Source organism: Sciurus vulgaris (genome assembly GCF_902686455.1).
Source record: "Sciurus vulgaris genome assembly, chromosome: 11".
Classification (NCBI taxonomy): Eukaryota; Metazoa; Chordata; class Mammalia; order Rodentia; family Sciuridae; genus Sciurus; species Sciurus vulgaris.
The window spans coordinates 84,418,987-84,443,514 of NC_136472.1; the positions used below are offsets into that span (position 1 = coordinate 84,418,987).

Genomic DNA, 24,528 nt, shown 5'->3' on the forward strand with positions numbered 1-24,528 from the left:
CAAAACAGTGTGTGTGTGTGTGTGTGTGTGTGTGTGTATACTCGCCTGTGCAACAGAATATATCTGATTTGTTTTTAGTGAAAATTTGAAGTTTCATTTGAAGTTTCATTCTCCTTTATCTAGTCATCATCAAATTTTAGAATTCTTCAAGAATTGGTTTTAGGTTAATTTTCTCTTTTATATATTCTCCTTGTAAGCAGTTCACGCCAAGCTCAGAACGTTAATAGGAAGAGAAAAAGAGAAAATGGTGTCAAGTGATAGCTAGCAAATAGGAATCTCATCAGTTCCTATGAGAAGGTCCTATCTGTTAGTTTCTGTATTTCTCAGTAAAAGTAGGAGAGAGGGTCTTCGCTAAAACTAAGGATACCATATCAAAGGCCTAAACACAATTCACAGGGTTTAAAATATATGTTTTATAAATTCTGAGTAAAATGATAGGATTGCTGGACTGGGTTCAGTTTCAGTCAAACATGATGATCATATTATTGTGTGTTTTTTCTGTAGCAGTGTATGGCTGCTTCATTTTTAATAGACACAAAGAAAGTGGTCAGTTTCATCCAGCGTTGGGATTATGTCAGATAGATGATGCAAGGACTGAATGGAAAAGAGTTTTAGAGTAATAGAGTATTTTCTAGGGTCATGGAAGTGAAGCTGGATAAGAAGGATCTTGAAGAAGAAAGCATTAATTAATGGGAAAAAATACATAGCTAATGAATTGGCGAGCCCTTATAAGAACAAAGAATCTTCATGTTGAGAGTAATTCAGCAAGAAAATTCAAAGTAATAGAGAATGTGATTTGAAAGGTGAACTGCTTGAATAAAATTACTGAAGTGCAGACAAAGATGACAAGATTATGGTAGTATCTATAGAAGTAGATGGCTGAAATGAAGTGGAGTTACTCATTGGGAAGGAGAAGGCCAGAGGACTACCTGAATCCCACATGTAGGTACTGAAGTAACCCAGAATAATGGAGGAATTTGAGATTAGGAGAGAATGTGTGAATTAAGTTCCAAAGCCTCTCATGAATAAGGGAAAATGAAGGCTTAGTAGATACAACAGTGATGAGGAAGCAGGAGGTGATATGATTGAAGGGCATGAGCCTCATGTGATCAGGATCTTTACTAATGAATTGTAAATAATTGTATGAAGCTGGAAATAGGAAGTGCAGAAGAATGTGATAAACAGTTTCATTTGAGATGGGTGGGGTGCATATGTGTCTTTTGGAGGACAGCTAGTTCTTACTAACTGCAAAGAGATGAAGAAAAATTTCTCTGATGAGGTTTAGAACGTACTAAGTGCTATTTATTTCTTTAGCAATAAAAAACTGAATTGAAACAGTAATATACCCACATGCCTTTTGGTGTTCATTTGCTTTTGTGTTTAGAATGGAAGATACATACTCCAAATGGGTTTTAATAACATAATGAGATCAGAGTACCAGTGTGAATAAGAGAAACAATCAAAACCTTGGGAATCAGTGTAAAATTTTCAAGTCCAATGGAACATTTGCTATTCAAGGACTATATAATTCTTTTTGTTAGTGTGATTGATTATATTTATCTCCAAATTAAGTTTACCTAAATATCTGTGCTGCTTAGAGAAACTTCTTCAGTTTCATATCCTACATCTCAGTGATCCTGTGATCATTATCATTTTATAATTACTGAAATAGTGTAAAATTGCTTTCTCTTTAAAATAATGATTTATTTCATATAATAAGTGACAAAACTAAATAGAAATTGTTTCTTTATAGAATAATGATTTCTTGATATTGTTTTCTGAACTTTCCAAGTAGAGTATATTACTTCTTAGTAAGCAGATGTATTTGACTACATCATATTCCAGTTTCGGAGCCTGTATATATTTGTATATATCCTTGAATTGAGCAATTTTCTCAAATTCATTTAGTACTGAAATGTATAATGAATACTCTTAATTATTATTAGAGGTTATTAGTAGTGATCACAACTAACATGTTATATTATACCACAAAAATATAAGTGAATATTTTATATATGTTAATTGACTTTCAAAACAACCCTATGATACATCTACTTTCATTACCACTCTATTTTGATAGTTGAGTAAACTGAGATGCAGAGAAGCTTCACTAACTTGCCCAAAGTCACACAGTTGGAAAATGGCAGCACTAGGACGTGGACTTACTGTCTGACTCCATAGTCCATGCTCTTAATCATTAGTCTACTTAGACTACTTCATGTGACTTCAAGAATAAGACCAATAAAAAATAAAACTTTTCTTTCCCTCCATTTGATTTCTTATTTTCTCAGTCCATGTGGATTACTTAGGTTTGGATTCAGTGCTTAAAACTGAAAAACCCAAAATACAATCACTTAAAAAAGAGAAATTTATTCCTCACACAAAGGGAGGTTAGAAGTAAGCAGTACAGGGCTGGTAAGGTAACTCCACAGCCATTGTATTCTAGCATACTATTTGTCCTAACACCCCTCTTGAATCAGTTCCATTGTTAAATTCACATTTTGTATTAAAATGGCACTCCAAACATCATATTTGCCTTATAGACCAGAAGGAAGATAAATGGCAAAGTAAATAAACACTAAATTAATTAATGAAAAGGAAAAAGGGACTCCTCTTGTGTATATCAGTTTTCTTTAAACAAAGCTTTATACAGTGCTTTTGCTCATCTCATGACTGGAACCTAGTCACATGGCCATACTATTTGGGAATATGTCTTTTATTCTGGATAGTAGCATGCCTAACTAATAATTGGGTTTTTCTATCTAAGATAGAAAGGGAGAATATATGCAAATTTCTAGAAAGCTGTGGAATACCATTATTGGTATGTATGTCTTTTCAGATAGGTCTTTAACACTGATTTTTATCAGCACATTTTAAACTGAGAATTTAAATAACTAACATATGAAGAAGATAAGAATTGAGAAACGGTCAAATGGTATTTCTTGTCATTCATGGCTTATAATGAAGTTACAGAAATAAAGTTTGAAGAGGAATAAGTCATATTAGCTGTGGCTATATTGGCTTCAGGGTTTTAGTGTAAAACTGTGCCATAAAGTAATGTTTAATTATAATTCACATAAAATATGTGTTACATTATTGATAGGTTAATCAAAAGCAGTATGTTTAGTTGAACTTGTAGTTTCTACATGGGAAGGGAATATATGAAAAATTCTCAACTATTTGTTTTCATTTATGGATATAGAAAAAGATTGATTATTGAACTGATAAAATCCTGAACAACATGGAAGGGAAATTCTTCCTCTCTTATACAAGACAAGGATTCTAGTGCACCCTCCTTTTAAAGAATAAAAATCATTTTGTATTTGATATCATGTGGTTGTGGAATTTTACTTTATAAAAAAAGGAAAGTAAAAGTGTTTTGGAGAAAAAGAATGGCCCAGTGGAAATGTATTTTTTCCACTGAAAAGTAATAGTTTCAAATAGTTACTTTGAATTATTTCTTAATTCATGATTTTATGATTGTTTTGGTGAAAATTTTATGCATGATATTTAAGCATCAAAGACATGAAACTAAATGTCATGATCACTATTCTTATTTCCCTTTGACAGTGTGCTCTGGAGTACATAGCTAAGTTAAGTCTTATATTCTTTCAGGGAAGATGAAGTACCTTCTCTTCTACAGATGGTCTGAATATGAATATTTATGTCTTATTCATTGTGCATACTTTGTCTATGAACTATCATATTTTAGATAACTTAAGTTTTTAATAAATGACTCAGGATTTTGAACCAGAATGAGACAACCTTTTCTAATCTTTATTTTACCTTGAGAGTCAAGGATATTGAATATATCATCATGGATTTTTTAAAGAATGCTATTCTGTCTCCTTGCTATTTTATATTTTTCTTTTGCTACACAACTGGTTAATGCATTTTACTGGTGTTGTTAGAGTTCTTTATTTCATTTGTTTTGTTACTTATAGAAACTTTTTTTGTGTGCGTGGTGCTGGGGATTGAACCCAGGGCCTTGTGCATGCAAAGCAAGCACTCTACCAACTGAACTATATCCCCAGCCCATCATAGAAACTTGATTAGAACTTTTGAGAATGGATTTCAGTCAGAAGTGATTTATTTTGTGTATTCAAGTTAGATTCTGGCTGTTTGAGTTTTTTCCTCTATGAAGTCTAAGTTTCAGATAACATCTAGAATAAAAAACAGTTCTGTTGTAGATGCTATCCTAATTTCTCTTAAGCAATTTCTTTGATTCATAAACTTCTAATAACTACTTAAATTTTCATGTTAAAAGTCATAATTTATACTTAAATTTGTTATATAGGTAGAATTATAGTTTCCAAAATTTGCTTTTAAAAATGGCTAGTTTTAAGGAAGGATTATATGTGTTAAAAATTATGTGTGCTTTTAAAATTTCAACAACTAAATCAGTAGCATTCATTAGCCTATCTGTAAAATATTGTCCTACAATATATTGCAAAAGAGTGTTTCTTTAATGTTTCTAATTCAGAAATTCTAGCCTCTATTAATGTGAAGAGACATACTTCTACTCATACCAACCATGTGATTTGCCATATGTACTTTCTCCCCTGAAAGTGAACAAGGCTTTACTTAGCAATCCTGCATGTAAGAGCACACTATCCTAAAGGGAAATAAGAATATTGACCATGACATGTCATTTTCATGGATTATTGCTTTTCAACTTTGGTTACCAAAATGTAAGCAGGTTCACGTATAGTTTTGATTTATATGATTTAGCAAACTTTTCCTCTTTACTATGAGAATTAATTTTTATAAATTTTGTAATGTCATAAATTTAAAATAAATTATGAAGTAACATTTTGTATCATCATTATTTTTAGGATATATTTTGGTTTCCTTTCTACCACAAGTTCTTTTTTGGGGGGGAGTGTGATTACTAGGGGTTGAACTCAGGGGCACTCAACCACTGAGCCACATTCCCAGCTGTATTTTGTATTTTATTTAGATACAGGGTCTCACCGAGGTGCTTAGAACCTCAGTTTTGCTGAGACTGACTTTGAACTTGACATCCTCCTATCTCAGCCTGTGGAGCCACTGGAATTACAGGTGTGTGCCACTGTGCACCTGGCTCTCTCTCTAACACAATTTCTTTAAAAAAAAAAAAAAAAGAAAGAGAGAAAGAAAGAAACTCAATTCTCCTTAGATTTCAATCATATGTATCTAAAGGAACATCTGTAAAAATCCTTATTTTATTTCTCTCATGTGAACTCTCAGTTTAAAATACTTCTCATGAAGTGTACTATATCAGGTTACCTATCAGTTTACTTTTTAGGAGGGTCATTATTATTGCTCCCTTCTTGACTACAATTCTTAGATGAAAAGCCCTGTTGAAAATCATATACCACCACCCAAAAAATGACTGTAATCATAGTCTTATTAAATCTAAGAGCTGTTCAGTTTTATCAATAACCAGCTCCCTAGAGCCACACTGTGGTCTCATTAACTTTTTATGAATTTTTATGAGATTTTCCAATATCAATGAAGAGCTGGAAGACTTTTCACACATTCTATTATAACCCTAGTAACTTTTAGAATTTTTAAAACTTTTAGTAATTTTTAGAAAGACACGTGACTTCTGTAAATTGCAGTTACTATTGTAACTGCATTGACCAAAATGGTGACCAGTGGTAGCCACTAGCTGCTTGTGGCTCTTAAGCACTTGAAATGTGGCTAGCCTACATTGAGAGTGCTATCTGTGCAAATCATACTGGCTTTCAAAGCCTTATACAGAAAGAATGAAAATATTCCATTAAAAATTCGTTTCTATTGGTTATTTGTTGACATGGTAATATTTTGACTATATTGTGTTAAATGAAATACATTATTAAAATTAATTTTACCTCTTTTTTCTTTGAAAAATATTATAAAATTTAAAACTTATGTATGTAACTTTCCTTGTATGTCTATAGAACAGCATTGCTGTAGAAGGTATGAGATTATCTCTGTCTGTCCTCCCAGCAGTGTCATGTTTCTGATTGATGCTCTGGTTGCTTCTGAAATTATTTTATTTTTGATTGTTATGATGTTGAATTTTGGAGTTTTTAAAGGTATTCTTTTGGAGTACAGAGCTCTCAGAAGATTCTTACTTTGTCTCCGAGCATGAACCAAGCTGCTTTTGCTGTGAAAGAACTTAGCCATTATAGTTTTCCTTATGCCTAGATCTTCTCATTTTTGAAGTTGGAACTTTCTACTTGATACAACTATTATCATGCCTTTCTTCCTCCTTCTATTGTTAGAAATCTTAAGATTACTAATTTTATTAGAATGATTCCATTTATTCCATCCAGTTTTTGACCTGTAGTCTGGGTTCTTCTTCACTAGAGCTGGAATGGCATAATAGAAAGGACATAGTATTTAGAGTCAGCAGTCTTAGATTCTAATTCTAGTTCCTCCTCTTATTATTTGAACAGGCCTGGATAAGATACTTACTTGCTAAGCCTCCATCTTTGTATCTGTAAAATGAATAAGAATTAAATAAAATACATACAGATATTGTTATTAGGAAGATAACCAATGGTCTTATTCAGATATCCTTTCAGTCTTCTTCCTGATAGTATTTGACTTCAAGAGTACCGTACTTTCCTAGTGTTCTTCATTTTTTGCTGTTTATTCATGTTATAATTTTCAGTCTTTTCTTCATCCATTGATACTCTTGGTTCTATCAATCTTTAGTCTTTGTAAAAATGTGATGATAAAGAAAAGCTGTTCATTTTATACAGCTATTCTTCAACTTATGATGGAGTTATGTTTTGATAAACCCACTGTTGAATCAAAAATATCTGAAGTAAAAAATGCATTTAATACACCTAGTCTGTGGAGCATCACATTTTATCATCACAGTACACCATAGAGTGTTGATCATTTTCCCTCATGATCTCATGGAACCTCACTTCCAGTGCTCAGCATCAAGAGAATATCACAGTGCCTGTTACTAGTCCAGGGAAAGATCAAAACTGGCAATTTAAATTATGGTTTCTACTGAATGTTTATTGCTTTTACACCATTGTAAAGTTGAAAAATTTTAAGTTCATCCACCATTAAGTTAGGGATTGTCTCACAAAATCACAATCATCCTTTGAAACTTGCACATAACTTTTAAACAGATAATAGATTGAGAAGAGTTCCAAATACCAAGAGGGGAAGAAGGTGAATACTACAAATGTTGGAAACAAGACCTGAGGGAAAGGAAGATGCATATTTACCATATATTGAATATCTGTCATATTTGTGGAATTGCTCACCACAATCTTTGAAGGGAGACCATACACCCTATTTTATGGAGAAGGTTATTGAATAATAGGCATATGAATAACTTCTTAGTTTGAGTTCTTTCTTATTGCTAATCTGCCTCCCTTCCCACCATTGTTTGGTAAACACTGTTGAGTTCTGTGCTAATTATGTAGATAAAATTTGTTTCTTGTGTTCTAGTAAAACCAATGAAATTTGAGTGCTTTTAAATATGGATTCCAGAAATGAAATTTATGAAATGCATTTTGTTCAGTTTTGGGAAACAGATTTTCAGACCAATCTTTTTATTTTATTTTTTTATTGGTGCATTGTAATCATACAAATAGTAGGATTCTTTGTAATATATTTGTATATGCACATAACAGAATTTGACCAATTTCATTCCTAGTAGTTTCCTTTTCCCACTTCTCCTCTCTTTTCATGATCCCTTTGTTTTAAGAGTTGATCGAAGGGGTAATTCAGGAAGCCTTCCCTTCCCAAGCTGGAAATGTCAGAACTTTCAGGTCTGAAAGTTGCTGAACACTAAAAATGAAACCTTTCCCAATGTCTGCAGTTCTTTTCCATATTCTCTTAGGCTCAACTCTTGCTAGTCTGCTAGCTGCTGCTTTTCCTGGTAGGCATAACTAAAGTGATAATTGTAAGTCTGTAAATTGTGCTGCGACTTTCAGTACTAACTCCAAATTTACTTGAAATATCCTCAGAAATGTTGTTTTTAACAATCTCTGCCCACTTTCCTCAAAGCTTTCCTCACTGTCTATGCTTTTTTGCTTATGAGCTCTCTAAAGTTCCACACATGGACATGTCTTTCTCAGGTTCCATCAGTACATTTCCCTACCTTGTGATTTTCTAACTTACATTTTCTCTGAACAGTCAGAATATGCTATATTATCTTCTTGTGCTTTAAAGGTCTTATGGCAAAAATTCTGTACTGACTCAATTGTAGAGAAAGGAGTTAATGAACTCTTGAAAAATAGGTACCATATTTTCAATTCCATGTGCTCACACATCATGATTTGTAAATGAACTAACTTCTGGAGAATTCTCTTTCTTCCCTCAGTAGCTCTAGTAGGTATTTGTCATATTTCTAGTGAATAATATTTAAACTTTTCTTCTTTGTTTTTGTTTTATTTAAGTGAATGAATATTTCTTGTCTCCATTTTTGGACCCCTACAATTTTTTATTAAAAAATTAAAAAGCCCACAGTAAGTGTTACTATTACATTGGATAATTTTATTTCAAAAACTAAATACAAGAATCATTTTCTGCTGTATGGTTGTCCTTTGTGTTTTCACTTGACTCTTTTTTTTTTTTTAACATCTTGGAATCTTGTTTCTGATTCTTGTGCTCCCATCCTTTTTTTCTCTGAAACTGAGAAACAGGACAAGGCATGGCATGAAGTCAAAAGTGAATTCCTATATTTAAGTGCTAGCAACCATTACAGGTTCTTGAAGCCAAAGCCTGCCTATCACTTGGCTGTTGGGTGAACCATATGTTCTAGGCAAGGGCACTTGACTAACTTTAAGAATGTTGAGTTTGATATACTGTTGCCAAAAATATAAAAAAACACATCACTCTAAGTATTAAGTTTTTGTCTGGCAGGATACTGAAAACCTAAAATATAGCCCACACATGCAAATTTGTTGGAAGACAAAGTACATTTTTCACCAAGTCTCAGAGTAGGAAAGCCAAGCTAGTTTGGATTTTAAAGTTTTCCTCCCACTTTTCCCTACTGCCAAGCTCCCCAGAGAGCCCTAATCATGTAGCACTGAAAAGATTATTTTCTGTAGTTTGAAATAATAGTATTGCTTTTGACTCAGCATTTTATGTTTATTTACACAAAGGAAAATGTAAAATTATGAGGGATGGACACTAGCAAGGATGGTATTCAAGGACAGAATTAAGGCTTAATTAGAACTACTTAGAATGTGTCATACCTGAGCTTCACTTCATCTTTAAAAAAGAAAATCTGTAATACTAACAGTGTATGTGTGTAAATATATGTACATCTATACATGTGTACACATACATTGAAGCACACACAGACATATAATCTTGTGCGTTAACTGTTTCTTTTCTCTCTCTCTCCGGTGTGTATTTGTGTGTTTGTGTGTGTGGTGCAGAGAATTGAACCTAGGGCCTTGTGCATGCTGTGCACATGCTCCACCACTGATCTAAATCCCTAGAATTTGTTAACTGCTTTAAAATATTTAAAACTATTTCTTGATGTAGCCTCGTTACATGATCTAAGATTTCTTATTGGGTATTAGTATATACAGTAAACATTCTAAGATATTTTCCTATAGAATATACTGCTTGTGTATATTTCATCTTTTGCAGCTGACAAAGTACAGCATACTCAGAAATTCAACTTATAACAAATATAGATAGTACTGAATGCAGTAGTATTGTATACAATATACTCTTGTTTGCTATACTTAATTCTACAGAACTCAGATCATTTCCACATACAGAAACATTCTAGACTAATTTTGAATTAGTCACCTGGAAGTAAAATATAATTTTGAATATTTGATTATATAACTCCTTCACTTGTATTAAAATATATTTTACTATGGGTAGAATTATAGTTATACAACATTTTTTTCTACTTAGAATAATATATAAAGAGATATCTTCAGTGTTTGCTAAAATATTACAATGTATCTGATACTAATTTAGTATTGACTCAATAATACTGTTTTAATTTGAGACCTAAAATCATGGGGACCATATTAAGTTTGAGCAAATGCTAAGTTGGGAGGAATCTTAAGGGCCATTCAATTCAGTCTCTTCATTTTACTTGGTAAAACTAAGACTCAGAAATATAACTTTCTTTTGAAGGTCTTATTATTTAGTGAAGGAGCCAGAATTAAAGATCACATATATGTCAGATTCTAATCATAATCAATTTTGGAGTCTAAAATGGGAGAAGATTGTTGATTAGAAGGAAAAAATAAGTCTCTGAGTTTTATATTAGGCCACAGTTATCTTCTGACCTATTTGCAGATGAACCAGTCATTTCTGTTAAAATCTATGGCTATTCTAAATCATTATAGTTCTTGACTCTGATTCAGTAAAGCCAAACATTGCTCAAGGAGGAGTAACTGTCTCTTCTTTCTCATGCATTTCTAAATTATCAATGGCACATGATTGATAGCAAGGAAATACCTTCCAGATTACTTTACCTTTGTTAACCCAACTTCCTATTTGCAACACTAGTGAATATCTTTGAAGCATAGGGGCCTTATAGTTTTGGATGACCTTTTACTCTCCATTCATCTGTTAACAGCAGTTCAAGTACACTTTGTTTTTTAAAGATATGATTGCGTATAAACCTCTTTTCACTTTGTGTATGTGTGCATTCAAAAAACTTAGTTTTTCCAAATGGCTTTATGAATTATAACCATTTTTATTCTAATTTTCTGCCTACTTTAGAGCTTCACCTTTAATAATACTTAAAGAAAAAAAAAAACTTTTCTCTAAATCTTCTAAAAAAAAAGTTGGGTATACTTGTAATCTCCTTGTCCAACTCTCCCCAGAACATCCCTAGAAGTAGAGTTGTGAGGATAAAGAATCAGAAAATTCAAGCATTTTATGAGACTGTCATAGAAAGAACTAGGGCTTCAGGCAGTTATTCTCTGTATCTTCTTCTTACTAAATCCTTTCTGGTATTCTTTTGTAGCTATACCATTTGCTTTCTTCTTGGTTCTGACATCAAGAGTGTACTCTACAAGTTCTGTGAATTTGGGCGAGTATATAACTTCATTTAATTAGTCCCATAGTCAAGATTCAGGATATCATCCCTAAAAGTTGTCTTGTGCTCTTTTGTAGTCAGTTCCCACTCTTCCCCCATCCCTCATACCAGGAAAATACGAATCTACCCTCTGTCACTATAGATTTTTTTTTCTAGAATTTCATATTAGTGAAATCACATAGCATGTACTTACGTGTCTAGCTTCTTCTCAAGCTTACTTTTCTTTCTCTTTCTTCTCTTTCCTTCCTTCCATCCATCCATCCATCTATCCTTCCTTTCTTTCTCATCTGTTCTGTTGAGTATTTCAGTAGTCCTTATTGCAGCATAGTATAGACTGATTAATTTTTTCCTTATAGTGCCAGTACTTAGGGTAACAACTGCAACAGCTTTTTCCTCTGTATTTGTGCTTTCTGTGGTGACAGCAGCAACAGTAACTAGTAATAATATTAAGTAACATTTGTTGAACATTTGGTATAAGAACCATATGAATTAGGTTCTATTATTTGCATTTTGCAGATGATGAAACAGGTATAGAATTTAAACAACTTGCTTGTCTGAATCTGTAGACTTTCCTTTTAACTCTGCTAACTCAATACTTAATAATTATGAGCTGAGAAATGAGTGATTGTATAAATGATTAACATTAACTTTGGAGTTCTTTGGATATACTTTTAATTACACAAAACTGTACAGCTACTCCACATGATATGGCTTATTGGTAGTCTTGGCTTTCATCATTCTTTCCTTTGTTTGTTTCAGCAAACAAATTGTGTGAATATTATTCACATACACACCAAGCAATATCTTACATTATAGTTGACCAAAATGAGGTTACTTTCTGTGTCAGGGACAGCCTAGATGAATGCCTGAATGTATAATGGTATAAGAAATATACTTTTGGTCGGTGGGGTGGTGCATACCTGTAATCCCAGCGGCTCAGGAGGCTGAGACAGAAGGATCAAGAGTTCAAAGCTAGCTTCAGCAATGGCAAGGCACCAAGCAACTCAGTGAGACCCTGTCTCTAAATAAAATACAAAATAGGGCTGGGGATATGGCTCACTGGCCCCTGAGTTCAATCCCCAGTACCCCCCCAAGTTAAGAAATATACTTTTATTATGTTAAAGTACTGGCAGTTTTTGACTTGTTACAACTAGTATTAATTACCAGAATTTTATAGTTTCATTAAATTTTATGTTTAATTTTGGTGTCTTTATTTATAGTTTTGAGAATTATTATTCTTAGTATTTTTTATGTAATACCTTTTTGATAATGTTAATTTTTGGAGTGTGGTGATTTTATCTTTTGTCTTGAAATAAAAATGTAAGTTTTTAGATTGCTTTAAAATATGTTGCTTTAACAGAATTCAGTTTGTAGGTTGTCATTTAGAAAGTTTAAACAGATATTATTAAATGAGATTATAGTTTAAAAAAGGAACGGTGGAGTGGGATTCAGTAGAATAATCATGAAAGTTATACTTGGATTATCTTTGTTAAACACAGGTCTGCTCATGTCATTCCCCTGAGGAGTGGAGCCTTTTTCCTTAGAAGTAAAATTCAAACTCATTTTTTTCTCCATTCGGCTTCCTTGACTTAGTGCTGCAGTCCTATTTAACCTCTTCAGTTCTCAGACTTCCCAATGTTGTCTTTTTTCCTCTGTGTTCTTTCCCTACTTCTCCCTACTTCTTCCTTTATATAACACCTCAAGTCTCTCTTTTTCTGGGCTGTCTTCATGACACCCAAGCCAGTGTGAGGCTTCCCTTCTTTGTGCTCCCAGAGCACTGTGCACTTTATATTAAAGCACTTCCTATAATACAGAATCATTGTTTACTTCTGTGAGTACCCCTATGACTTGTGAACTCCTGTGTAGGACATGGGCAATGGTTATCACTACCTCTTGGCAACTGTTAGTAATAAATATTTGTGAAATATATAACTATGAATGAGTGGATAAATGAAGAAATGCAAACAATGTCCCAAAAAACAACTTCATGGTCTCATCTTTTTGCTGGGTTACAGTTCGTAGCAAAGTGATGAACATGACCATCAGCAGCATCCCCATTCCTGCCTTTTGTACTTGATACTTTCATATTACATTTGAGGTATTAAAAATAGTTTGCAATTAAGAAAAGAATGGAGACCTCTTTAGGATAGGCATATTTATGCCTAAGTGAAATTCATACCAAATTATTAATATAAGAAAGTATTGAAACTTTATATTAAAGATGATACCTGGGAGTTGTAATGAGTATTGAGGTAGCTTGTTTTAAATAAATTTCTTTAGGAGCTGAAAATCAAATCAAAACAAAGACCTAGAATTACCGTTAAAAAATGAATTGAAGGAACTTGCACCCAGTTAAGAATTTACTCTAAAATGCAGGTGTGTGTGTGTGTGTGTGTGTGTGTGTGTGTGTGTGTGTGTTTTCTTTAGCTTTTAATTAATACACAGATAAAAGTTTTTCTTTCAACATGTATTTACTAAGTGACTTATGTCCAATGCACTATATTCTAGGCACTTGAGATACATTATCAAACAATGTGAAATTTCAAATGCTTCAGTAATTCAAAAAGAATGAATTTTAAAATATATATTGTTATAGTTTAGATGTGGTGCCCCCCAGAAGCTCATGTGTGAGACAATGCAAGGAGGATTGGGGGAGAAATGATTGGGGCATAACCTCAATCTAATCAGTGAATTAATCCCTGATGGGATTAACTGACTAGTGACTGGAGGTAGGTAGGGTGTGGCTAGAAGAAGTGGTTTGTTGGGGGGCGTGGCTATGGGGTATACATTCTGTACCTGGAGAGTGGAGTCTCTCTACTTCCTCATCATCTTGTGAGCTGCTTCCCTCTGCCACACTCTTCCACCATGATGTTCTGCCTCACCGTGAGCCCTAAGGAATAGAGCCAGCCCCTTATGGATTGAGGCCTCTGAAACCATGAGCCTTCAAATAGACCTTTCCTCCTCTATAGTTGTTCTGGTCGGGTCTTTCAGTCACAGCAGCATAAAAGCTGAATAAAATGTGTGTGTGTGTGTGTGTGTGTGTGTGTGTATTATAAAGTGTTAATATACTATAGACAAACCTATTTCTGAAGTCAGTACTAGAAAGATCTTAAGTACCATCATACTTAAAGTGAAAGATTAACATTACTGTGAAAAAGTATGATAGTATTTTAGGCAGAAAAAGGGAATAGGGCCGTGAATTTTATTAATTATTATAAACAAGTACAATTGATTTTCAACAATTATGTGCTCATATGTTAGACCGTGTTATTTTTCAAGAGCCTTTACGGTTGCTTCCTAGGGAAGCATTGTACTTCCCTTCCCTATTGACATCATGCCTGAAGTTATGACTTGCTTTGGCTAAAGAAATATGAGTGGAAGTGATTTATGTTTACTTGTGAGAAAAGCTTTGAGTCAGAACATGGTTTCCTATGTTCTCTTTTTCTCCTCTCTACTATGACAATCTATTTAGATAGATGTTTCTCTATCCCCTAAGGCATAAAATATGATTACATATAGTTGAGCCATAGCCAACCCTTGTTAGACATGCCATGAGCAAGAAACAGACTTTTGTTAAAGGCCATTGTGATTTTGTTACTGCAACATAACCTAGCCTGGTGGTTCTCATGCTTTACCAAGCACCAAAATCATGTGGAGATTTGGTTGAAACACAGATTGTTGGCTATAGGCCTGGGGTAGAGACCAAGTATTTGTATTTCTGATGTGAAGACTAGGTATTGTAAAGGGGAGGTGGATAAGAAAAGGCAGTGTGGAGTCTAGACTAAAGTACATGCTCAGGCAAATGATGTTTAGATAAAAGAACATGTAGAAGTGTGGAAATGGACATTAGTTCCTTTAAATCCATCCATGCTCTTTGTCCCTTCTAAGTCTTCATAATACCAGTTACTTGTCTGGTATTTCTTCTTCACAAATGAGATTCGACCAGGCACAGATTATTGATTGAGATGGATTTACTGTTGTGTGAGAATATCTGGGGGGCAAACTGTTTGGGGCTATTGCTTACCTATCTGGGCCTTGGTTTCTTAATCTGTAACATAAATTCTCTCAATTTCCTTTAGTAGCAGTATTCCATTTTTTTTAACATCATTTTATTGGCCAGCAAAATTCCATGTGTTAATTCTCCCTGTTTCTGTTAGTCACATATATACCACAAATTTAAGTTCATCATTTTTGAAAGGGTGAGAACTGGAATGTTTGAAATGAATACTTTTCTTTAAGGATCATTGATACTTTAAGTCCTCAGTTAATCAGAAAATAGTCTGCAAAGCTTGCAAAATATTTTCATTCTGTTAATCAGAGATACATATTTTACTTATTTTAGATTTGAACTTTGGTATTAAATAAGCATAAATTTGGGAATATGTATAGCCTAATGTTTCAAATATCTGTTCATTTCATTCAGTTTGAAAACAAATCACCATATTATTTTAGTGACATAGATAACAATATGCAATTGAAAATAAACTAATGTTGATTTAAAGATTCCATTTAATTGAACACATCTTTTATCACAACCATTATGAAAGGGGAAAAGGCAAAAAAAAAAAAAAAAAAAAAAGAAAAAGAAAATACTTGCCAGTCTTGTGGTCTTAAAAATAGATTGTTCAGTATCATGATTATAATTTTGTTTACTGTAAATAGTTTTTATTTCTAGCAGTACCATGATTATTAGAATACTTGATGAGTTTTTCCTTGGATTTACATGAAAACACCATTTTGATCTTTCTTGGTTGTTGCCTACGGTTTGTGGAGTCTAAGTACAGGCCATTTGCTGGGGATCTATAAACGGGCCTTTCAGTTTAGGTCCAATGAAACCACAATCTGCTCCTTTTATAAGTATTTTAAAGTTTGACTAGTATTGCTATTAGCAGTTCATTTTGAGAGGGAAATTTATCCTAATTAACATTTCTTTCTGAAGGTGATTCTTGGTTCCCTAGCAATTGAAGGCAGCTTGGAGCATGACCTTCCTAGTTTGGATTTTAAAGCAAAAACAGTTTCAGCTTTTGCAAGTCTAAGGGAGAAATATGATTCTATTGGATTTGTTACTGTAAGTTTGAGTCCAACTGTTTCCAATTTATCTTGAGGACACACCAGAAAAAAGTGCACAATAATCATCTGGGGACTTACAATCGCAGTTGATTACCACAACTGCTGCCTGGTTCAGAACTTTCTCTGGGTTCTTGAGACAAAGCCAGTCACCAGTGTTCCATTCTGTGTGAAATGAATGTGCTGTAAAATATTTAACAGAATCAAAAGTAATATTTTTAATGCACTGGGAAAATTCACTATGTAATTCTGTTGAAAAGATTTGAAGATATAAATGTTCATGAAGCAACCAAAATAATTTTGCCAAATTTAATTTATTTCACATTCAGATTTTTGTACGTGAAGTTTCTTAAAATAGAAATACAACATTAGTTATTCTTTTTTTCTCATGTTAAGTGCCATATGCAAACTGAAACCAAACTCTTAGTCTATTTTATTATTCAAATAGTAGGAGACGTATTAGAGGAAAAACCTGTTGTGTATGTGTAAGCAATGTAATGTATTTTAAAAACATACCACAACTTTTGAATAGTAAATTGCAGTAACTGCTTTAACCTACTATAGTATGCATATATGATTAATACATTGAAGATTTAAAAAAATAAATAAAAGTCTAAGTTAAATCTGTGTCAACCTTGGTATTCCTAGCTAAATAGGTAAAACAAAAATATCTATAACTTGAATAGGTCTCAAATGCTAAATAATAAGTCACTATTAAGATAAGTTTTTACATATGAAAATGGGTTAGGAAAAGTAATTACAAGTACTGTTTTAATCTTTTCTGTGAGTTTTTAAAAACCAAAAAGATTCATTTAACTTAAAAGCAACCTGCACAAAATTACATGAGTTTTCTTTAGAATAAAGACAACTGTGTATCACAAATTTAAGGCATTTAAATAGGCATTTTGATTTGGTTTTTGACTTTTAAGATAAACTTTCAGTTTATTTACATTTACGTTTTATGCTTTTAGCACCAATGATATAGTAATTAAGGAAATAAAAACTTTGAAGAGTCAGCTATTTCCGTAACTATTCATGTCATTTTTTTTCATAACTCCAGGATAAATCTTAACACTTGATCTTTGAGCATTTCGTTTTAAATAATTTTGTTCACATAAAATAATACAACTTTTTTTTTTTTTTTGGTACCAGTTATTGAACCCAGGGACACTTAACCACTCAGCTCCATCCTCAGCCCTTTTTATTCTTTGTTTAGAGACAGGGCCTTCCTAAATTGCTGAGGCTGGCCTTGAAATTGCAATCTTTCTGCTTCAGCCTCTCTAGCCACTGGGATTCCAGGTGTGTGCCTCTGTACCTGGCTTGTAACTTATTTTTTTATAATGAGTGATGTAGTGAATGATACAGTCAGAATAAAATAGATAGCTTAAGAATTACCAGTGTATACAACAATTTAAAATCTTTTTTATTGGCCAATCTTTGTGTTTTGCATATAGTAGTTTTCCAAATAATTTAAGGACATAAATGATATAAAATGCTGGACTAAAGAAATTTAAAGCTGCTGGGCCTGGTGGCACATGCCTGTAATCCCTTTGGTTCTGGAAGCTGAGGCAAGAGGATTCCAAGCTCAAAGCCAGCTTCAGCAACTTAGTGAGATCCTAGGTCATTTACTGAGACTGTGTCTCAAAAAAAGAGTAGGGGGGGCGGCTGGGAATGGTGCTCAGTGATTAAACACTCTTGGGTTCAATCCCTGGTACCCAACCCACCCCCAAAAAAAAAGAAATTTAAAATTTAACTCATGAAGTACAGAGTAGTTTAGTTAAAGCTACTAAACAATTCATTGCATTCCCCAAGTAATCAGCAGTGGTGTCTTCTGTGTATTAGGTTCTCAATAAATGATTGTTTAGTGGGTAAAGATAGACCATATAATATTAGTCAATGAGTTTCCTTTGAACCAATTCAGTGAGTTAAAAGACAAAAGAAATAGAAGTGTCCTAATTGATATTTCATAAATATTTTTTAATCATGCAGTCATTTAATTATCCTTGTTCTTTGGGATCACAATTTTAGGAAATTCCAGGAAAAAAAATATTCATTTTAGTTAGTATATTTATGTGTCTTTCTAGCAAACCTCTTACAACACTGTTAGTAAAGTTGACTAGTGTTTTACATTCTTTGCCTTTGCTTTGGTGAAATAAAGATGAATAACTTTTACATTGTTTCATCTGTTCCTATATGTTGATTTTAAACAGTTTACACAATATAAATTCATGCTGTATAAAATAAAAATGATATAGCACTACAGACAGTAAAAAGTTCTTTTTTCCTCATGCCCCTTAACCTATCCTAAATAGTATAGCCCACTAACCAGATTGGTTATGTGTGGTTAGTGGCTATCCTAAGTGTTTAGAGCATTTTCTCTAACATTCTATGTGCCTATAATGAACATATTTTATATTTACCATTTATAATATTAATATTTTAGCATGGATGCCAAATATAGCAACAAAGTAATATTTTATCACTAGTGAGACTATAAAATGAATTGCTTGACAGTGTTTCTTATAGTTCTTACTATAGTAGCACGTATCTATTTCAGCAGTTGATCTTCTAATCTCAAAAAAGAACGTTTCTAGGACAACTTTCTATCGAAAATATTATGAAATGATAAGCAAGTGTAACAATCCCAGTAGCAACCAGTAATCTCAAAAGTTTTTGTTTTATTCTTGGTGTTGGTAAGATATTTGTTTTTTAACATCATAAGTGATTTAGAATAATTGATTGTTTCCCATTTAGTAATGAAATCATAGTATCAAATAATATGATAAAATTTCAGAATTAAAAGTCGTTCAGTGGACCAATTAGGGTTCTCTTTTTAATAGACCAAGAAGTTGAACTCTAAAATTAATTTATTTTTCTCAGGGTTAGTAGAAAAATTATCACTCCTGTCTTTATCCTTATAAACATTAAGATTCCTCCACTACACTATGCACTGTCTCTGAAGTAATAGTTTAAAGGCTATTTTTTTACATCCACTAGTTTTAACAAATGAATAAAAACGGAGTAGACAAAAGAATTTTAGGAATAAAAATAGTTTGTTTTCATATTTTCAGCTAATTAGAGGACATACAGTGAAGCATCACATTTGCATAATCAAGTTTTGTATTGGTGCCAAGTTCTTAGCTCTTTCATATCTGTGTATGGAATGATAGATTACAGGAACAGGAATATCAGCCATCATTAAATCTAATATTACAATATTTACTTGAAGAAACCGAATGTAACTTAATTAAAATAAGCAGCCTTTTTGAATCCTTATAAACTACTTTTCAGAGGAAAACTTGCAAAAAATATTTTAGAAATCAGAACTACAAATTCTTCCAAAAATAATTTTCTACCGCCATCTGCTGGTACAATGTTGTAATAAAAGGTGAAAACTCATGGAAGTAATTTCATAGAAATTAACCTTGGGAGAAAAAAAATCTTGTGGGCAGAATTGTTTTTTTTTTTTTTTTTTATTTTCATTTACACTTCTAATTAACCTTTTATAATTTTACAAGAGTGTTATTCTGATAATGATAACATTAAGCTTCTTTATCCTCTCCTGTACATGGTATATAATTCTAACTTGAACTACTATATAATTAACTGTGTATTGATCCAGTTGTTTGATGTAATCCTGCAAATTCTTTTTTCTTCTTGTCTTTTCTGGCTCTGTTTTATATTACTTTTCCTTAGCACAGAACCTTGTAAAAGTAGAGATTCAGTAAATATGGATTGAATTGTAAGAGTTATTTTATGTTATTTGCATAGACTAAATAGAAAAGTCTGTATATATGAGTAAATCATTATCTTCATGCACACTTGAAAATAAAAATGAGACTTTGTAGTAGAGGGTGATTTAATTAGGAGAAATGGATCTTTGTTTTCTTCTACAGAAGAGTTTTCATAGATTATGGAGGAATATAATATATTCAGTCTTTGAACATTATCTCCATTGATTTCCTATATGACTGCATCTATTCTTATTGATTTAAGAACTATTTATAAATGAATCAGGCCTCTTCTTCATACCCAGACACATATAGCCAGCTGCTTCTTCCTCACATTTTCATTTAGGTAACTAAGACATCTCTTAAATTTAACACTTTGAATTTTCTCCTTGAAAGCATTCCTCCCACATTATTCCTAACTTCAGTCAATGATCATTTCAATCCCTCTGTTCATTCAAACCAAAGATATTTTAGTAATTTGTAAATTTTCTTTCCCTTTTACCTCACATTCAAACTATATAAAAATTCTGCCAGCTCTTGCTTTTGAAATACATTAGGATTCTTACCATATCTCTAACCCACCTCTGAACATAATTACTTTTCCCTGACTAGCTTCCTTGCTTCCTACCTTGCCTTCCTGTATTTTCCATCCAGCAACCAAAATGATTTTCTTAAAATTTAAGATAGATCTGGTCACTTCTTTCCTGAAAAACTTCCAAAGGCCTTCCCTTGTCTAAAGGGGCCTATATGCATTGTAGACCACTTCTTCCCTTCACTCTTGTTACTGAGACCTCCTTTCATACCACTTCTTCCCTGCACCAGTTAAGCTCCTCTTGCTGTTCTCCTTACTTTTATGGACTCTTATCATGGGCTATGTACTTGCCATTGCTACAAACTGAAACGCCTTCCCTTAATTCCTTAAGGTTCCAACTTTTACCTACTTAAACTCTTCTTGTCTATACAATGTTAAAAAAGAAAGCCAGAATCCATCACTATTCCATCTCCCCTCATCCTATAGGGTTTTTTGTTTGTTTTGTTTTGTTTTGTTTTTTGCCATACTGTTTTCACAATATGATGGACTTTTTTGTTGTATCTAGTTAGTTGTATGAAAGCAGGGATGCTGTCTTATCCACTGTTACAAACTTAGAACAGAAACCAGTGCTTATACACAGCAGGTATTTAGTTAATATTTGTTAAATAAGTTAGTGAACATTAATACTTAAATGGAGAAGGTGATTTAATTTACATTATAATAACCAAGTTCATAGAAAAGCAGGGAATCTTCTAATAGGGTGTGCTCTGTTTAAATCTTTATATCATATTTTCCACATTTAACACAGATTGCAATAGTGTTGCATAGTTAGGTTAATGCTCAGACTATACTCCTGATGTCAAAGTGTAGGACCATATTACTAGCTAAAGATTCTTTTTATGGGAATAATTACTTTTTTGTTCTTTTGACATAGACATCTGACCCTCAATTACATTAACAAACCTTATACACATGAATGGAAAGAAGAATAGGCCCTTTTAAATCCATGTTAAGACTTTATCAATATGAAGTGCTTCCCACAGGGTTCTACTGAAAGAACCAAACTTCCATCATAATGAAATTGCAAATTCACTTGTATATGCTCCTTTTATACTTGAAAGCTACTTTTTGATGTTTTGGTCTGCAATTAAATTTATTGTTTAGGGTCACAAATATGCAGTGCTGACTAGACCAAGTTGTCAGAATCTTTTATCCATTCAGAATTGCACAAAGATAAATGGCTATCTTTCAACAATAACATACCAAAGCCAAAATTTGTTCCCAGATGTACATAATCTTTTAATCAATCTGCTTTCTTTTTTGCAGTCAATAGGCTTCTAGCCTCCTCCCTTACTACTTCACCTAGCTAGATTATGGGTTTTAAATTACTGTGAAACACTTGAGATGGAAATAGATAAATTTAAGAATTTTAATGCTATAATTTCCCCATGCACATTTTTAGCTCAACATATGAATTCTTTTGCCTTTTCCCCCATTCTGTATAGGGTGGAAAATTAGCATGTTACTTAAATTCTGTGGTTACATTTCTCACCATTAACCTGATCATAAACTAGATCATGTCATTAATTGAAATACATCCTGAAGTGTTTTTAAACATCTCTGTGCCATTGATTAAATTTTTTCTGATTAAATTAAACCTCCAATAATAATGTATGTATTTTAAACTAAGATTTCCTTTATGTTGGGCGTTTCCTTTGTGACCTTTCATTTAAAATACATAGAGTTGCCTGATTTGAGGCTGTTCTTTTTATCCAAGAATATATGTCTAATTTTGATATTCTTTAGAACTTCATTTGGATTTCTTCAAGGAATTTTGATTATACATTCCCAGAGACCCTTTAAGTGATTATATCATGGTTTCATTATAGGTATAATCACCTTAGATAAAAGGTCTTGGAGCATTAGGTGTCTACTTTAAGATACTGTTTCAATAGTTTTCAAAAATCTGAGTCCATTTTTTTACCTCATTACCGTGTAGTTTGCATCTTCCCCAATTAAAGACAATACAATTTTAGGAGGATGCATAGGAGAAAACCATGATGTTAAGTCAGGTCAACTTTTTTCTCCTACCATGAATTCTGACTGTTATTAATTTTGTGATCTCTGGGAATTTACTGCATTATTTTGGGCCCCCATGCAGGTATGGAATAGAAGAAAATCTATTCATAGAGTTATGATGTGGTTAAATGAGATAACACATATCAAGGACCCAAAACAGTGCCTGGCAATAGTAAAAGCTCAATAAATTATATTTGGAATCCTCCCTTTGTGCCTGCCTCCACCCACGCCCACTCCCCATGCTACGTTATCTGTCCTGATCAGGCTTAATCAAAAGGCAAAACTACTGAACTTATCTTGAAGCCTTTTTGTACATGCCAACTCTATGTTGTTTTGCATTCATCAAATTAATAAGAAGAGAGAAGTCAGGACCTCAAATTAACCAATATATGTACTACCCTGCAAGTATATGTGGTCTTTTTCTTCATGGCAAATTAGTCTCCCAGGGACTGGGTAGAATGAAGAATGCTCTGCTCCCATCCTGATTTTAAGTCCACATGGAGCCCTGAGAAGATGACTCTAGCCTTTCTTCAACCAACAGATCTGAGAATTGAGCCTAACTTATGTTGGCATAGTTTTAATATGACATAGAAAAGTATTATCATATTAATCATTTTGTGTAAATGATTTGCTTCATTGCTAGTTGCTTTTTTGGACCATTTGTAATGCTCAGTCTTTAACCCTGCATTTCACCTTTTAAGACATGATTTTAAAATGTGAAGCTGTATTTTTTAAAAAGGATTTAAAAAGTTTTTAAAAATTATTCTAAAATTGTTTATAGAAAAATTTTAATAGCTATTTAATATACTTCTTTGTATATCAAAACATTTTTTTAATGATTATAAATTTTTGTTTCAGGTGCAAAGATGGTTTGAAAGGATTTACATTTTCTGCACTTAGGTAAGGAGTATTTCATTTATCTTTATATTGACAGCAGATATGAGCTAACTTTTTTAAAATGGTAAATTAATGTAACTGCAATAAATATTTATTGACTCAATTTTTAAGCTGATGACAATTTTAGAAATCACAATAGTATATCCAAACCTTTGTAAATAGTTTTTATGAAATAGTAATTTATTAGATTTTTTTCCGCCCTAAAATCAGTCACTTAACTCCTACTTTTTGGACCCATTGTGTGATTTATACACAATGAAAGATAGAACTCTCTTAGGGAACTTATGTGTTGTCAAACATTTATTAGATCTTAAGTACTGCTAGAGTCTTTTTCTTTACTTCATAGTCCATCTTCTACCATAGTAGTTGCACATGCACTCGCAGTGTGTGCACACACACACACTACACACACAAAATGTCAAGTTCATCTAGTTAGTATAATTAAATTTGTAGCCCCCTCTGAACAGGTTTTTGCTTATGTGACATGATGAAGAACCAGGGTCAGAATGTTGACTAATTTAACATCAAACAAGTAACAGTATATTGACTCCACACTCAATATTCTTCCCTATTTATAAATGTTCCCTATTTTATTCTCCAAATATATATAATAGATACTTAGAGAAGATTAGTAGCATGGTATTTACTACAAGTTGTTGAAGAATACTTAGGATAGCTTCAGTACTAAGAGAAGTATTTGTGTTATTGTCTCATGAGGCTATGCTGAGGATCAAGTGAATTAGTACATGAAAGTGTTTGCAATAGTGTCTGACATATAGTAAGTACTCAAAAAATGTCAGCTATTATTGTTACCATTTGAAGGATACTTTAGAGACTACTAGTGAAGAGGAAGAACATCAGGGTGTAATAAAATTAGCAAAATATGGACATTATAAACATTAAACATGAGACAAGAGTGAGAAAATCAACATAATTGGTAAGACAAGTTTGTATTTGAGTATATAAGAATATTTTCTAGTAGGTAAAGTTGAGTCAGATTATGGAAGATATAGAAGAAATAAAAGACAAACAGGGATTTGATAAGGCAGGCAATAGGGAACCACTAAAGACTTTCAGGAGAGTAGTTGACTGTGTTTCAGAAAGATTAGTCTAGTCACAATATTTGGGACATTGAAAAAGAGAGAACCAGAAGATATAAAGACCATATAATAAGGACTGAAATGTGGGTAATAGTGGGAAGATTA

General features: G+C 32.8%; 1 protein-coding gene across 9 annotated transcripts in view; it reads left to right on the top strand.

The window, feature by feature from the left end:
- The window catches only part of TMEM135 (transmembrane protein 135), a 235,224-nt gene that overhangs the window by 185,944 nt on the left and 24,752 nt on the right, over nt 1-24,528 (top strand). For all 9 annotated transcript variants that reach the window (XM_079105603.1, XM_079105605.1, XM_079105600.1 and 6 more), the window contains one exon: nt 23,285-23,326. In XM_079105603.1, coding sequence (XP_078961729.1) covers nt 23,285-23,326 — 42 coding nt within the window. The remainder of the gene's footprint in view (nt 1-23,284; nt 23,327-24,528) is intronic.